General features: G+C 43.5%; 1 protein-coding gene across 1 annotated transcript in view; it reads left to right on the forward strand.

Moving 5' to 3' along the window:
- The window catches only part of ABCC3 (ATP binding cassette subfamily C member 3), a 66637-nt gene that overhangs the window by 20069 nt on the left and 28860 nt on the right, over positions 1 to 17708 (forward strand). Inside the window, exons 9-17 of the mRNA XM_060204892.1 lie at positions 5 to 25; positions 131 to 292; positions 1918 to 2010; positions 2909 to 3112; positions 3265 to 3411; positions 3742 to 3829; positions 4170 to 4236; positions 4453 to 4579; positions 4651 to 4827. Of these exons, the coding sequence (XP_060060875.1) occupies positions 5 to 25; positions 131 to 292; positions 1918 to 2010; positions 2909 to 3112; positions 3265 to 3411; positions 3742 to 3829; positions 4170 to 4236; positions 4453 to 4579; positions 4651 to 4827 (1086 nt within the window). The remainder of the gene's footprint in view (positions 1 to 4; positions 26 to 130; positions 293 to 1917; positions 2011 to 2908; positions 3113 to 3264; positions 3412 to 3741; positions 3830 to 4169; positions 4237 to 4452; positions 4580 to 4650; positions 4828 to 17708) is intronic.

Raw genomic sequence — 17708 nt, forward strand, 5'->3', positions numbered from 1 at the left:
AATCATAGGTGTCATCTATAGGAAGGTCTGAGTGAGCAGGGTGTGTGTGTGTGGGGGGGGGGGGTAGGTAGGGGGGAAGAGGCCAACCTTCGGGAGCACCAGAGAACACTAATCTATTCCCTACCTGCAGGCTCTGGTCATCACCAATTCAGCCAAACGGAAGTCCACAATGGGAGAAATTGTCAACCTCATGTCAGTGGATGCCCAGCGCCTCATGGACGTGGCCCCCTTCCTCAACCTGCTTTGGTCTGCACCCCTGCAGATTTTCCTGGCAACTTATTTTCTCTGGCAGGTAACTTTCAACCCGCCCCCCTGACTCATAGCCCCCAGCCCCTTCTCCTGACCTTGGCCTGCAGAAGGGACAAGAAAGGGCACCATGGGATCAGGCGATAGTGCACCGGGTAAAGCTCAAGGACCGGCGTAAGAATCCAGGTTCGAGCCCCCGGCTCCCCACCTGCAGGGGAGTTGCTCCACAGGCGGTGAAGCAGGTCTGCAGGTGTCTATCTTTCTCTCCTCCTGTCTTCCCCTCCTCTCTCCATTTCTCTCTGTCCTATCCAACGATGACATCAATAATAATAACTACAACAACAACAATAAAAAAACAACAACGAGGGCAACAAAAGGGAAAATAAATAAATATTAAAAAATAAAAAAAAAGAAAGGGCTCCACTGAGGCAGTCAACAGAAAGATGATAGTGGACATAGGAGCTTCCTAGACACAGGGGGGTGTGGGTGGGGGTGGTGCAGGATCATGAGGATGCTGCAACCTGTACTGTCAGAACCCAGGAGGGACTTGGAGCTGTGAAGCTGGTTGTCAATATTTGTATTTATTTCTTGTGTGTCTGGACCCTTTTATGTCTGCCAGTTTGTTCTTATCTGTCATTACCTTATCTCTGACTGCTTCAGCAGATATATTTTTTGTCAGTTTGGCCTTCTCTGCATGTTTGCTTTCTGCTAATCTAGTTGCTAGCCATCTTCTTCTTCCTCTTTTTTTTTTTTTTTTTTTTTTTTTTTTGGTGCTAGGAACAAACTCCCAAGGCCTTGTGCATCTATCATTCTGATGAACTACTAAAACACTGTTCCATCATCCATAGAGTTACATCCTTTCCCCCTACCTTTGATGCTCTGTGGTGCTCCCTTATGTTGTCTGTGATCAAACCCAGGGCCTCATGCCTGAAAAGCATATACTCTGCCACTGAGTGACACACCAGACCCTTGCCTTTTTTAAATTTATTTGTTTATTTGTGAGGAAGAGAAGAGAAGACCAGGTCATCACTCTGGCATATGCAATGCTAGGGATCAAACTCAAGACTTCATGTCTGAGAGTTCAACACTTTATTCATTGCACTACCTCCCAGGTCTCTCCCTCTCCCTCTCCCCCCCCCCCCCCGTCATTGCTGGTGCTTCACTGGTCCACGCTGACTTTTTCAGATAAAATGAAAGAGAAAGAGAAGGGGAAAAAGATACCATAGCATCAAAACTTCCCCCAGTGCAGTGAGGCCAGGCTCAAACCTGGACCATGCATATGGCAAAGCAGATATACTATTCAGATGAGCTATTTTGCCAGCCTCAACCACTATCTTTTGCTTCTTGCCTGTCTCCGTGGTACAGATCACAAAGTCTCTATTCATCTGTTGGGTGCTTTAGGTGCTGTCAATATCCTTTGGTTGTCTGCCTTTCCTTTTTAAAAAAAAACATTTATTTATTATTGGATAGAGACAGATAAATTGAGAGGGAGAGAGACAGAGAGACACCTGCAGCCCTGCTTCACCATTTGTGAAGCTTCCTCCCTGCAGATGGGGACCAGAGACTAAAACCTGCGTCCTTGTGCACTGTGATGTGTGCATTTAACCAGGTGTACCACTGCCTGGCCCTTGGTTGTCTGTCTTTCTTATCTCTCTCCCTTTGTTTCCGCAGAACCTGGGTCCCTCTGTCCTGGCTGGACTTGCTTTCATGGTCTTGCTGATACCACTCAATGGAGCTATGGCCATAAAGATGCGTGCTTTGCAGGTGGGTGCTCTCACAAGTGAGCTACTGTTGCAGGAACACCAAGCCAGGAACCGATGTAAGGATCCAGGTTCCAGCCCCCAGCTCCCCACCTGCAGGGGAGTCGCTTCACAAGCAGTGAAGCAGGTCTTCAGGTGTCTATTTTTCTCTCTCCCTCTCTGTCTTCCCCTCCTCTCTCCATTTCTCTCTGTCCTATCCAACAGTGACATCAGTAACAACAACAACAACAATTATGACCACAACAATAAAACAACAAGGGCAACAGAAGGGAATAAATAAATAAAATACAAAAAAATATATTTTAAAAAAAGAGAAAAGAGTAGAAGATATAGAGGGAGAAAGATAGACACCTGCAGACCTGCTTCACCACTTGTGACTCCCCTGCAGGTGGGGAGCTGAGGGCCTGAACTGGGATCTTTATGCAAGTCCTTGGGCTTCGTACTATGTGTGCTTAACCTGGTGCACCACCACCCGGCTCAATGAAATCTTTTTTAAGAATGATTTATTCATTTCACAAAAGTGAGGCAGAAAGAAGGAGAAAGAGAATGGCCAAGGCATCACTTTGGCATATATGGTATCCGAGATCAAACTCATGCTTGAGAGTCCAAGGCCCTAGCTAGATACTGCACCACTTCCCAGGCCAAGAAACTCAGGGATCACTATGGAAACAGGCCCTAGAAACTCAAGGAAGGAGGCAGAGAATGATGCTTGGGAGGGTCTGTGATGGGGCACTGAGGTTGGAGCTGGATTGGGGGGGCATAGAAGAGGGAGAAGCACTCCTGGATGGGGGTAGCAGCAACATGGGGAGTAGCGGGGAGGACAGCAGTGTCTGAGTGTCAGGAGGGGATCAGCCCAGCAGGGAGAGGTCTGGGAAGGGAAGCCGTGGCCACTTTTCCTACAGGTGGAACAAATGAAGTTCAAGGACTCACGTGTCAAGCTGATGAGTGAGATTCTGGGTGGCATCAAGGTGCTGAAGCTGTATGCCTGGGAGCCCAGCTTTCTGGAGCAGGTGGGGGGCATCCGGCAGGATGAGCTCCGGCTGCTGCGTCGTACGGCCTACCTTCACGCCATCTCCTCCTTCATTTGGATCTGTTCCCCCTTCCTGGTGAGGCTCTCCTACTTGCCTCTGGCCTCACACGCCACCCCACCTCCCCTCCCACACACACCAGGCCAGGGAGGGTCTCTGGGCTCCAGGGTTGGCTGCACCCAGCAGACTCTGCCCTGAGATGGCTGCTCTCTCCCCTCGCCCATGCCCAGGTAACCCTGATCACCCTCGGAGTGTACGTGTTGACGGATGAGAACAATGTGTTGGATGCCCAGAAGGCCTTTGTGTCTGTGTCCCTGTTTAATATCTTAAGGAATCCCCTCAACATGCTGCCCCAGTTATTCAGCAGCCTGGTCCAGGTACCCAGGGAAGGCTGGAAGTGTGCAGGGTTGTGGGTAGGTTGTTGTGGTTATTTAGAGTGAGAAAGATTATGACAGAATGAGAGCCTGAGAGTCGGAAGTCACTGGGGACCAAGGAAGGCAGATGGCCTCCCTGGGCACCCAAGTTCTCACTGACCTAGGCCCTTTCTTTGGCAGTAGGATCCAGCAGAGACACCTTGTTGGAAGAGACCTCAGTACCTTGTGGGCCTGCTTTCACCCAAGAAGTAGGGATGGGCAGCCAGGCTAGGAAGAGGTTAGGTAGGAAAAGCACAATTTCTCAAGCTAACTCACCCCTCCCCCCCGCTACAGACTAGTGTGTCTCTAAAACGGATCCAGCATTTCCTGAGCCAAGATGAACTTGACCTCAAGTGTGTGGAGAGAAAGACCATCTCCCCAGGTCCAGACTCCTTGCCCCAGCCCCTGCTCCAGAGCTCTATAACTTCTTTCTTGGAACCTTCTTTTCTTCCTCCTCTTTTCTGCTTTCACTTTGTGCCCACCTTCTCCCTCTCTCAGGCTCTCTCTGCTCAGCCCTGCCCCAGCCCTCACCCCACACCCCTCACCTTTCACCCCACACCCCACTCTCCTGCTTCTGAGAGCTCTCCTTGTCCCTGCTCCTGTACTCTTCTCATAAGCTTCCCTACCATCACACCATGGCCTTTTTACTTCTCTCTGCCCCCCACCCAATTCTTTCCCTGTCTCCCTGGGTGCTCTGACCCTATGCACCTTGGTTCTCTTAGGCTATGCCATCACCATGCACAACGGCACCTTCACCTGGGCCCAAGACCTGCCCCCCATTCTGCACAGGTACCTGAAATCTCCCCCTGCCTTCCTCAGCTGCTCAAAGTGATCCATCGGTCAGATCAATAGCAGAAACCACTTGCTACCTTCACCTTCCAGCCATTGACCCAGAAGACAGAAAGGGCCTCAGTGTGCCAGGGCAGCATCTAAGAAGAAAGGCCTAGGTCTCTTGGCGGAGGGCTTCTGGCCACTGCCTTTGATGGTAGGACTCCTTGCTTCCAGCCTCAATCTTCAGGTGCCAAAGGGAGCTCTGGTGGCTGTGGTGGGCCCTGTCGGCTGTGGGAAGTCCTCCCTAGTGTCAGCCCTGCTGGGAGACATGGAAAAGCTGGAAGGCAAGGTGTCTGTAAAGGTGAGACCAGTAGGAGCTCCTGGGAAGGGAAGTTTGATCTGTCCTTGGACAAACCCTTTTCTTGTGTCTAGGGCTCCGTGGCCTATGTGCCCCAGCAGGCATGGATCCAGAACTGTACTCTTCAGGAAAATGTGCTATTTGGCCAAGCCCTGGACCCCAAGCGCTACCAAAAGGCTCTGGAGGCCTGTGCCCTGGTGGCAGACTTGGAGATGTTGTCTGGTGGGGACCAGACAGAGATTGGAGAGAAGGTAATGGCATCTCCTCCCATCCCCTGGGGAGTTGGCAATACCTACCTCAACTCAGCCCAGGTCTATGTATTCATTCACTAATTCCATATTTTGTTTTGTTTTGTTCTGTTTTGTTTACCAGAGCACTATTCAGCTCTGGTTTATGGTGGATTGAACCTGGGAGCTTGGAGTCTAAGGGATGTACATCCCAAGTTTAATTCCAACATTGTATGTGCCAGAGTGATGCTCTGGTTCTTTCTCTCTCTCATATGTATGCATGTATGTATTACATGTGTATATGTTTGTATATATATGTGTGAGTGAGAGAGATGTTTAGCTGAAGCCTTAGCAGTTGAAAAAGAGCAGTTCATCAATTTTTTTTTTATTTAAGAAAGGATTAATTAACAAAACCATAGGGTAGGAGGGGTACAACGCCACACAATTCCCACCACCCAATCTCCATATCCCACCCCCTCCCCTAATAGCTTTCCCATTCTCCATCCCTCTGGGAGCATGGACCCAGGGTCATTGTGGGTTGCAGAAGGTAGAAGGTCTGGCTTCTATAATTGCTTCCCCGCTGAACATGGGCGTTGACTGGTTGGTCCATACTCCCAGTCTGCCTCTCTCTTTCCCTAGTAGGGTGTGTCTCTGGGGAAGTGGAGCTCCAGGACACATTGGTGGGGTCTTCAATCCAGGGAAGCCTGGCCAGCATCCTGATGGCATCTGGAACCTGTTGACTGAAAAGAGAGTTAACATACGAAGCCAAACAAATTGTTGAGCACAGTTCATCAAATTTTATCACACACTTCCTGTATGTCAGGCAAGATTATACAGTAATGGCAAAATCTTCACAGAGCCTGCATTCTAGTGGGGGAAAGAGAATAAGCAATAAGTGGTCTGGAAGGTGGCGCAGTGGATGAGGCATTGGACTCTGAAGCAGGAGGTCCTGAGTTCAGTCCCCAGCAGCACATGTACCTGAATGATGTCTGCTTCTAGAAAGAATCTAGAAAGAATCTCTAGAAAGAATCTTTCTAGAAAGACTCTCTCCTCCTATCTTTTTCATAAGTAAATAAATAAATACTAAAAAAAAAAAAAGAAAATAAGCAATAACAAACACGCTCTTTAGACAGATGCTAAGGAGACATAAGACAGGAAGAAGCTATGGGGATGTGTGCAAAGCTATGTGAGCAGGGTGACTAGGGACTATTTGTCACAGCAAATCAGAGACCTGAACAAAGTGAGGCCATGTTTGGGAACACAGAGCACATGTTGGGGAGGCATCTGAGGCAGAGAAAGCAATAGACTCAAAGCCCCAGAGTCAGTAGTGGGATTTGGCTTCTTGAAGTCCCAGCATAGAGGTCAGTATGAATATAGTGGAAGGAGCAAGGATAAGGAAGAGATGAAGCCAGTGAGGTAACCAGACACACAGAGGCTTGTTGGCCACTGTAAGGACTATACCTTTTACCAAGATAGATGGGAAGATTTTGCAGTGTGAATGGAGGTGAGGTGGGTGGACCATCATGTAAGGAGCATTTGGTCACCGTCACAGTGGAAGTTGGTGGTAACTTGGAGACCTTGGTTAAGATATTTTATTTTATTTTATTTTATTTATTTTATTTTGGATAGACAGAAAGAAATTGAGAAAGTAAAAGGATGTAGAGAAGGAGAGAAAGAGACATCTACAGCACTGCTTCATCACTCATGAAGCCTCCCTGCTACATGTAGGGAGTAGAAGTGGGACTTAAACGAGAGTCCTTGCACATGCTAAACTATGTACTCAACCACTTGAGTGTCTGACCCTGACCTCAGTTATGTTTCAGCCTCTATCCCCCAAACCATGGGATATCAGTGAGAGTCCTTAACTGTTGTAAAATATATAATGTAGGGTGGGGAAGATAGCATGATGGTTATGCAAAGAGACTCTCATACCTGAAGTTCCAAAGTCCCAGGTTCAACCCCTTACACCACAATAAGCCAGAGCTAAGCAGTGCTCTGGTAAATAACAATAACAATAATGATAATAATAATGATATAAATACAGGGTAACATTTACCATCTGCACCATTTTTAAGTGCACAGGTTAGTAATGTTAATTACATTTCCATTGTTGTATAATCCATATCCAGAATTCTTTTTATCTTTTTAAAGAATACTTATTTATTTATTTATTTATTCCCTTTTTTGCCCTTGTTGTTTTCTTGTTGAGACACCTGCAGACCTGCTTCACCGTCTGTGAAACTCCCCCTACAGGTGGGGAGCCGGGGGCTTTGTGCTACGTGCGCTTAACCCGCTGTGCTACCACCCAACTCCCTCTTTTTATCTTTTAAAACTGAAATTCAGGGGCTGGCAGTGGCATGTCCAGTAGAGATCACTGGTTACTATGGGCAAGGACCTAGGTTCCAATTCCTGGCTCCCACCTGTGAGGGACTCTCCACAAGTGTTGAAGTTATGCTGTAGGTTTCTCTCTCCCTCTCTCCCTCCCTCCCTCCCATTCTAACCTCCTTCTCTCTCAGTTTCTCTGTTTCTATCAAAAAAGAAGAAAGAGAGAAAGGGAAAGAGAGAAAGAGAGAAGAAGGAGGAGGAGGAAGAGGAAAGGAAGGAAGGAAGGAGGGAGGGTGGGAGGGAGGGGGCACTAGAAGCATGGATTTATCATGTAGTCACTGAGCCTCAACAATAACCCTGGTGGCAAACAAAGCCCTAGAATTACCTACTCATTATACAACTTCTCAGTCCCCTGGCCCCACTGGCCCCACTGGCCCCACTGGCCCCACTGGCCCCACTGGCCCCAGTCAACTACCATTCTGTTGGATTGTCAGAAAAGTCATGAAGTATTTTTTTTCTTTTTTTCTATGCAAAAATGTGCCATGACTTTTCCAATGACCCAATACTTCCTCTGTCAATCTCTATTCCAGTTGCTTCATATAGATGCAGTCATACACTGTTGTTGTTTTTTTGGGGGGGGGGATTTGTGACTGGTTTATTTCATTTATCATAACATCCTCAAAGTCCATCTGTGTTGTAGTATGTCAGAATTTCTTTCCTTTATAAGGGTGAACAATAGTCCATTGTATGTATGCACCACGTTTTATTTATGCATTCACATATCAACAGATATTGGATTGCTTCTACTTTTTAGCTATTGTGAATAGTGCTTCCATACACAAGGGTCTGTAAGTTATCTCTTTAAGATCTTTCACTACCACAATAAAAAACAAGGGCAACAAAAAAGGGAATAAATAAATATTTTTAAAAATCTTTCATTTCTTCTGAATATATACGTAGAAGTGAAACTTTTAAGTTATAGGATAATTCCTTTTTTAAAAAAATAAAAATCTGCCATAATGTTCTCCATAATGGCTGTGCCATTTTACATTCTACAACAGTACACAAAAGTTTCAGTAAGTGGTCCAGGAGGTGGCACAATGGATAAGGCACTGGATTCTCAAGCATGAGGTCCCAAGTTCAGTCCCCAGCAGTATATGTACCAGCGTGATATCTGGTTCTTTCTCTCCTCCTACCTTTCTCATTAATAAATAAATAAAATCTTTTAAAAAAATTTCTGGAATCCAGAAGTAGCACAGCAAGTTAAGTGCGGGTGGCGCAAAGTGCAAGAACCAGCATAAGGAACCCCAGTTCTAGCCAGAGGCTCCCCGCATGCAGGGGGGTCGCTTCACAGGCAGTAGATCTGCCGGTGTCTTTCTCTCCCCCTCTCTTTCTTCCCCTCCTCTCTCCATTTCTCTCTGTTCTATCCAACAACGACAACAATAAAACAACAAGGGCAACAAAAGGGAATAAATAAATAAATTTTTTTTTTAAGTTTCAGCAAAATGTTATCTCACTGAGGTTGTGATTTGCATTTCTCTAATGATGAGTGCTATATATTTGTCCACTTTTCATAATTTTTAATATTTATTTATTTTCCCTTTTGTTGCCCTTTTTATTGTTGTTATAGTGATTGTTGTTGTTATTGATGTCATCGTTGTTAGATAGGACAGAGAGAAATGGAGAGAGGAGGAGAAGACAGAGAGGAGGAGAGAAAGATAGACACCTGCAAACCTGCTTCATCGCCTGTGAAGCGACTCCCCTGCAGATGGGGAGCCGGGGGCTGGAACCTGGATCCTTACACCGGTCCTTGCGCTTTGCGCCATGTGTTCTTAACATATTTGTTCTTTTTTTTTTTGCCTCCAGGATTATTGCTGGGGCTCGCTGCCTGCACCACGAATCCACTGCTCCTGTAGGCCATTTTTTCCCTTTTGTTACCCTGGTTGTTTTACTGTTGTTGTGTTCATTATTATTGATTATTATTGTTATTGATGTTGTCATTGTTGAATAGGACAGAGAGAAATGGAGAGAGGATGGGAAGACAGAGGTGGGAGAGAAAGACAGACAGACACCTGCAGATCTGCCTCACCGCCTGTGAAGTGACTCCTCTGCAGGTGGGGAGCCGGGGGCTTGAAGCAGGATCCTTAAGCCAGTCCTTGTGCTTTGTGCCACGTGCACTTAACCAGCTGCGCCACCGCCCAACCCCCATATTTGTTTATTTTTAAAGATTTTATTGATTGACAGATATGAGAACCAGAGTGTCTTTCTGGCACTTGTGATGCCAAGAATCAAATTCAATACCAAATCCAAGTCCATAACCTTAGGCTAGTTTCAAATCAAGTCATTTGGTTTACTGTTGCTAAATTCTAAGAATTCTTTATATATGCTGGATATTAACTTCTTACCAGATGTGAGCTGCAAATATTTGCTCATAGGCTTTAGGTTGCCTTTTCACTGTCACTTTGTCTTTTGATGTGATCCTTTTTTTTTTTTTTTATGGACTTGTTCTGACAGAGTTTCTTTAGTCTCATATATAGTCATTATATTATTGTCAATACACTTACTATGAGACGAGGAGGTAATGCAAAAACTTAGCAAAGTCAAATAACAGTCAGATGTAGACCTGAAATCTTCTGTGTGTGTGTGTGTGTGTGTGTGTCCTTTTTTTTTTTTTTTCCTTATTGGGGGAATCAATGGTTTACAGTCGACAGTAAAATGCAGTAGTTTATACATGTGTAACATTTCTCAGTTTTCCACATAACAATTCAACCCCAAATAGGTCCTCCTCTACCATCATGTTCTAGGAACTGAACCCACCCCCCTCATCCCAATTTTTTATTTTGATGCAAATTCACCATCTCAGGTACAAGTTCTGCTTTGTATTTTCCCTTCTGTGCTTGTTTTTCAATTTCTGCCTGTGAGTGAGATCATCCCATATTCATCCTTCTCTTTCTGACTTATCTCACTTAACATGATTCCTTCAAACTCCATCCAAGATGAGGTGAAGAAGGCAAATTCACCCCTTTTAATAGCTAAGTAGTATTCTATTGTGTATATATAACACAACTTGCTCAGCCACTCATCTGTTATTGGATACCTGTGTTGCTTCCAGGTTTTGGCTATTACAAATCATGCTGCTATGAACATAGGTATACACAAATCTTTTGAGATGGATTTGTTTGGTTTCTTAGCATATATCCCCAGGAGAGAAATTGCAGGGTCATAGATTAGGTCCATTTTTTAGCCTTCTGAGAGTTCTCCAGACTGCTCTCCACAGGACCAATTTACATTCCCACCAGAAGCACAGGAGGGTACCTTTGTCCCTACAACCTCTCCAGCATTTGTTGCCACTACCTTTTTTGATGTATGATTTTTCTCACAGGAGTGAAGTCATATCTCATGGTTCTCTTTATTTGCATTTCTCTGACAATCAGTGACTTGGAGCATTTTCTCATGTTTGTTGACCTTTTAGATTTCTTCTGCTGTCATTATTCTGTTCATATCTATTCTCTCCCCATTTTTGAATGTTTTTTTTCTTTTTTGCTAAGTTTGGTGAGCTTTTTATATATTTTGGTTATTAGCCTCTTGTCTGATATATTCTCCCATTCTGTGTCTTTGCTTGGGTATTGGTTTCTTTTGCTATGCAGAAGCTTTTGTTTTTTTTCTTCTTCCAGGGTTATCTTTGGGACTCGGTGCCTCCGCTATGAATCCACTGCTCCCTCCCGGAGGCTATTTTTTTCCCCTTTTATTGTCCCTGTTGTTTATCGTTGTTGTTATTACTGTCATTGTTGTGGGATAGGACAGAAAAAAATTGAGGGAGGAGGGGAAAGCAGATAGGAGGAGGGGAGAGAAAGATAGACACCTGCATACCTGCCTCACTGCCTGTGAAGCGACCTCCCCACATGTGGGGAGCCAGAGGCTCGAACCGGGATCCTTACTCTGGTCCTTATGCTTGGTGCCATAAGTGCTTAGCCTGCTGAGCCACTGCCCAGCCCCCACACCCCACACCCCAGAGGCTTTTTAATTTGATGTAGTCCCATTGGTTTATTTTTGTTTCATTCTTCCTTGCAAATAGATTCATATCATTGAAGATATTTTTTAAATTTAGATGGAAAAGAGTTCTGCTAATATTTCCCTCTAAGTATTTGACAGTTTCTGGTCTAACATCCAAGTCCTTGATCCATTGTAATTTACTTTTGTGTTTGGTGAAATGTGGTGGTTCAGTTTCATTCTTCTGCATGTTTCAGCCCAATTTTCCCAACACCATTTGTTGAAGAGACTCTCTTCTCCCCATTTATTAGTCTGGGAACCTTTGTCAAAGATGTCTATAGGTGTGGAAGCTTATTTCTGGGCTCACAATTCTATTCCACTGGTCAGTGTGTCTTATATTTCACTAGTAAGAAGTTTAGATTACAATGGCCCTATAATACAATTTGAGATCTGGGCATATGATGCCTCCAGTTCTGTTCTTTCTTCTTAAGATTATTTTGGCAATTCTAGGCCTTTTCTGGTTCCAGATAAACATTTTTAGATTTTGTTCTATTCTCCTAAAAAAAATTGGGTAGAACCTTGATGAGGATTGAATTAAATTTGTATACAGCTCTGAGTGGTATATTCATCTTGATGATGTTAATTCTTCCAACCCATGAAAGTGGAATAGCTTTCCACTTTTTTGTGTCTTTTTTTTTTCTATTTATTCATGAGAAAGATAGAAGGAGAGAGAGAAAGAACCAGACATCACTCTGGTACATATGCTGTAGGGGATTATACTCAGGACCTCATGGTTGAGAGCAACAAGGGCAACAAAAGGGAATAAATAAATAAAATAAAATATTTAAAAAAAATTTTTTTAAAGTAGATGTATTAGGGGAGTCGCGTGGTAGCGCAGCGGATTAAATGCAGGTGGAGCAAAGCAAAGTGCGAGGACCCCAGTTCAAGCCCCCGGCTCCCCACCTGCAGGGGGGTCACTTCACAGGCACAAGCAGGTCTGCAGGTATCTATCTTTCTCCCCTCCTGTCTGTTTTTCCCTCCTCTCTCCATTTCTCTCTGTCCTATCCAACAACAACACCAATAATAACTACAACAATAAAGAAAAAGGCAACAAAAGGGAATAAATAAATATTAAAAACAAAGAAATTTTAAAAAATAATTTTTAAAAACTAAAAAAAATAATTAGATGTATTGGGAGTTGGACAGTAGCACAGCGGATTAAAGCGCAGATGGCACAAAGCGCAAGGGCCAACATTTAGCTTGTTTCCTAATGTGTGCTTGTATGGCTATGAACTTCCCTGTCAGTACTGCCATATCTGCCAAATATTTTGATAGCTTGTGTCTTCATTTTTATTGGTTTCTATGGTACCAAGCTAGAGGACCCAGAAGAAGTGGACCAGTTCCTAGATACATACAAACTTCTAAAATTAAACAAAGTGGAACTACAAAATATGAATAGGCCAATCACAGTCCCTTTTGTTGCCCTTGTTGTCTTTTTATTGTAGCTTTTTCAAGTAGATATTTGATATATTTAGATGGCCCCTCATTGGGTACATAGATGTTAATGATTATTAAGTCTTCTTGGTTGACAGATCCTCTGACCATTAAGTAGTGTCCATGCCTATCTTTTATTACTTTATTTATTATAAAGTCTATTGTGTCAGATAGGAGAACAGCTGCTCCTGCCCTTTTTTGTCATCTATTAGCTTGTATAATAATTTTCTATCCTTTTACTTTAAGTCTGTGTTTGTCCTGTTGAGTTAAGTGGGATTCCTGGAGACAGCATATGGTTGAGTTGTATTTTCTTTTTTTTTTTTTTATTTAAGAAAGGAGACATTAACAAAACTATAGGGTAAGAGGGGTACAATTCCACACAATTCCTACCACCCGATCTCCATATCCCCTCCCCTCCCCTGATAGCTTTCCCATTCTCTATCCCTCTGGGAGAGTTGTGTTTTCTGATGCATCTTCCTACTCTGTGAATTTAATGGGTGAATTCAGGTTATTGATATTATAGATTGAAGATATTTTAATGCCATTATTCCAAGCTTTTAGAATATTCTGATATATAGCATGTTTTTGGTGATGTTGTCATTGTTTATAGAAGACCTTTATACAGCACCTTCTTTTTAAAAATATTTATTTTATTTATTTATTCCCTTTTGTTGCCCTTGTTGTTTTATTGTAGTATAGGGCAGAGAGAAATGGAGAGAAGGGGAAGACAGAGAGGGGGAGAGAAAGATAGGCACCTGCAGACCTGCTTCACTGCTTGTAAAGACTCCCCTGCAGGTGGGGAGCCAGGGCTCGAATCAGGATCCTTACGCTGGTCCTTGTGCTTTGCATCACCTGCGTTTAACCTGCTGTGCTACAACCCAACTCCCAATACAGCATCTCCTTATGCTGAGCTCTACTTCTAAAGTCTTGAAGGGTCCCTCCTTCACTACCTTTCAATCCACTGATCATACTTGCCTGGACTGATTTGTGTCTAAATAAGGTACTTAAGAGTTCACAGCTGTTGTGGTCCAGGAGGTGGCGCAGTGGCTAAGGCACTAGACTCTCAAGCATGAGGTCCTGAGTTCGGTCCCTGGCAACACATGTACCAGAGTGATGTCTGGTTCTTTCTCTCTCTCCCCTACCTTTCTCATAAATAAATAAATAAAATCTTTAAAAAAAAAAAAAAAAAAGAGTTCACAGCTGCAAAAATCTTTATGGGTTTTGTTTGTTTTTTATTTAATTTTTAAAATTTTTTTTATATTTACTCTCTTTTGTTGCCCTTGTTGTTTTATTGTTGTAGATATTATTGTTGTTAGTGAGGTCGTCATTGTTGGATAGGACAGAGAGAAATGGAGAGAGGAGGGGAAGACAGAGAGGGAGAGAGAAAGACAGACACCTGCAGACCTGCTTCACCACTTAAAAAGCGACTCCCCTGCAGGTGGGGAGCCAGGGGCTCGAACCGGGATCCTTAAGCTGGTCCTTGTGCTTTGCGCCAACTGCGCTTTAAGCCGCTGCGATACCGCCTGACTCCCGTTTTTTTTTTTTTTTTTTAATTTTATTTATTTTCCCTTTTATTGCCCTTGTTGTCTTTTTATTGTTGTTGTAGTTATTATTGTTGTTGTTACTGATGTTGTCGTTGTTGGATAGGACAGAGAGAAATGGAGAGAGGAGGGGAAGACAGAGAGAGGGAGAGAAAGACAGACACCTGCAGACCTGCTTCACTGCCTGTGAAGCGACTCCCCTGCAGCTGGGGAGCCGGGGGCTCGAACCGGGGGCTCGAACCGGGATCCTCACGCAGGTCCTTGTACTTTGCGCCACCTGCGCTTAACCCACCGCGCCAGGCTCCCGTTTGTTTGTTTTTTAATCTCAATCCCTGAGGTGAAGCACAGTGACTATTAAACCTTTGTTATGTTTATAGTGGATTGTCTGTGATTTATCTTCCTAAAGGCTATGTGAGCCTGAGCCAATCAGAGAGCTTTTTTAACTTAAGTAGATTTTTTTTTAGCTTAATTACTGACTGGTAACCTAGAGATAAAACAGGGCAGAGGACAGATAGCACAATGGTTATGCAAAGAGACTCCCATGCCTGAGGGTCCAAAGTTCTAGGACTGATCCCACCCCCCTACCCCCCACCAACTGCCAACCAGAGCCAAGCAGTGCTGTGTGGCCTAGTGAGTCCCCAAAGAAATGCCGGTTGCATTCTTTAGTCTTCAAGTGATTCTTTGTCATTCTTTCCAGTCTATCAGGAGAACTATGCAAAAAGGCTCCTACTCCACATCCACACCTCTGGATCACCGGGAGGATAGATTTTATCCTGAGTCACTCACCAGTTCTGTGCCCTTGATGCCAATATAGGGTTTCCTTGCTGCTGTTCCAGCCTCTGAGGGGCAACAGCAATGGAGACTTGAGAACCCACTATTGTAAACTGGTGAGTCTTAGGCGATTTTTTCCCTTTTTTGTTTTTAAAAGAAAATTTTTTTTTTTAAAAAAAAAGAATTTATTTATTTATGAGAAAGATAGGAACGAGAGAAAGAACCAGACATCACTCTGATACTTGAGCTATCAAGGAATGACCTCAGGACCTCCTGCTTGGGAGTCCAATGCTTTATCCACTACGCCACCTCCTGGGCCATGATTTTTTTCCCTTTTTTTAACAGTCTTTTTGTTGCTAAACTCGGACCTGGAAGTGGTGTGTCTCAGGTGGCAAATTTCCTGATCAGCACTAGTCGTTCCTGAGTACTGTCTTAGTCCAATGATCCAATTTTTCTTTATATATATATTTATTATATATATATTTATTTATTTTCCCTTTTGTTGTCCTTGTTTTTCATTGTTGTAGTTATTGTTGTTGTTGTTGTTGATGTCATTGTTAGATAGGACAGAGAGAAATGGAGAGAGGAGAGGAAGACAGGGGGAGAGAAAGAGAGACACCTGCAGACCTGCTTTACTGCCTGTGAAGCTACTCCCCAGCAGGTGGGGGGCCAGGGGCTCGAACCGGGATCCTTAGACCCATCCTTGTGCTTTGCGCCACCGGTGCTTAACCCACTGTGCCAGACTCTTGATCCAATTTTTCTATTTTTACTTATAATTTATTTTGGTGTTACACCCAAAGTACATTGCCATATACCATGTGGTTCATCAAACAGAGCAAATTCCACTCAGCACTGCATATGACAGAATGGCCCTCTGAGCTCTCTCAATAAAATAAACAAGTCAGTAGATCTTTAACAAATACAAGCTCAATGTCATGGATCCTTTTCTCTATGCTTTGTGCTAAAGGTCTTAACTCGTATTTTTTTGTGTTTATACTAAAGATTTCAGCATATGGAACCTCAAAACAAAGGTACCCTTCTTCATAACTGTAATTAGATTATAAAGCCTAGAAATTTTATATTGATACAATATTGTTATCTTATTTATTGTCTATGGGCCAGAGAGATAACTCTCCTGATAGGGTATCTGTCTGTCCATGCACTCAGCCCAGGTTCAAGCCCCAGCACCATATGGGAGGAAACTTCAGTGTTGTGGTAGTCCCCCTCTCTGTGTGTCTCTCTGTGTATATATACATATAAATATATGGGGGGAAATCCACCTGGAGCTATGAAATTGGGCATGTGTGAGTCTCCAATGGCATATTTATATATGGCTGAGCTTCAAATCCCCCAGCATACAATATGAGATAGTACTTTGATACTGGGGTAGCTTCAGTATTATGTCATCTCTTCCTCTCTCTGCCTCATCCTCTAAAGAAGTCAACCCAGGGGGCCAGGTAGTGGTGCACCTGGTTAAGCACACATATTATAGTGTATAAGGACTTTAGTTCAAGCTCCTGGCCCCCACCTGCAGGGGGAAAGCTTCATAAGTGATGAAGCAAGGCTGTAGGTGTCTCTCTGTCTCTCTATCCCTATCTCTCCCTCTCCTCTCAATTTCTGTCTGTTGAATAATAAATAAATTAAAACACAAGGACCGGTGTGAGGATCCTGGTTCAAGCCTCCAGCTCCCCACCTGCAGGGGAGTCGCTTCACAGGTGGTGAAGCAGGTCTGCAGGTGTCTGTCTTTCTCTTCCCCCTCTCTGTCTTCCCCTCCTCTCTCCATTTCTCTCTGTCCTATCTAACAATGATTACATCAGTAACAACAATGATAATAACTACAACAATAATAAAAAAACAAGGGTAACAAAAGGCAAAATAAATAAATAAATAAATATTAAAAATTAAAATTAATTCATTGCCCCAGCACACCAAAAACAAGGTCATTTGTCCCAGTGATGCCTTTTTATTTCTTTGTTTTAGTTTTCATTTTATTATAGTTTCTTTATTTGTGATTAATAGTAGATTACAAGATTGCAAGATTACAGTGTATATACCACACCACACCCACAACCAACTTTCTTTATCCCTAACCCCCATCTCCCAAGGTTAACCATTATAGTTCTCATAAGTTTTAGAAACAGTTTGCTTGCCTGTTTTATTTTCTTCTTCTTCAAGTACATGTGCATCAGATCTCTAGATCCCACATATAAGTGAAATCATCTGGCAGTTGTCTTTCATCTCTTTATTTATGCTGTTAGACATAATAACCTCCAGTTCCATCCATTTTCTCCCAAATGACACAATATCATCTTTTTTGATTTCAGAATAGTATTCCATGAACTATATACTCCATAGCTTCTTTTTTAATATACTTTATTTATTTATTCCCTTTTGTTGCCCTTGTTTTATTGTTGTAGTTATTATTGTTGTTGTTGTCATTATTGTTGGATAGGACAGAGAGAAATGGAGAGAGGAGGGGAAGACAGAAAGGGGGAGAGAAAGATAGACACCTGCAGACCTGCTTCACCACCTGTGAAGCAACTCCCCTGCAGGTGGGGAGCCAGGGGCTTGAACCGGGATCCTTATGCCGGTCCTTGCACTTTGCACCACCTGTGCTTAACCTGCTGCGCTACCGCCCGACTCCCTACTCTATAGCTTCTTTAGGCATTCATCAATTAATGGGTATTTGGGCTTCTTCTACTCTTTGGCTATTGTGAATAATGTAGCTATGAACATAGCAATGCATATTTCCCATCAAAGTAGTGTTTGCATGTTCTTTGGATA

This window comes from Erinaceus europaeus, chromosome 12 (genome assembly GCF_950295315.1).
Source record: "Erinaceus europaeus chromosome 12, mEriEur2.1, whole genome shotgun sequence".
Taxonomy (NCBI): Eukaryota; Metazoa; Chordata; class Mammalia; order Eulipotyphla; family Erinaceidae; genus Erinaceus; species Erinaceus europaeus.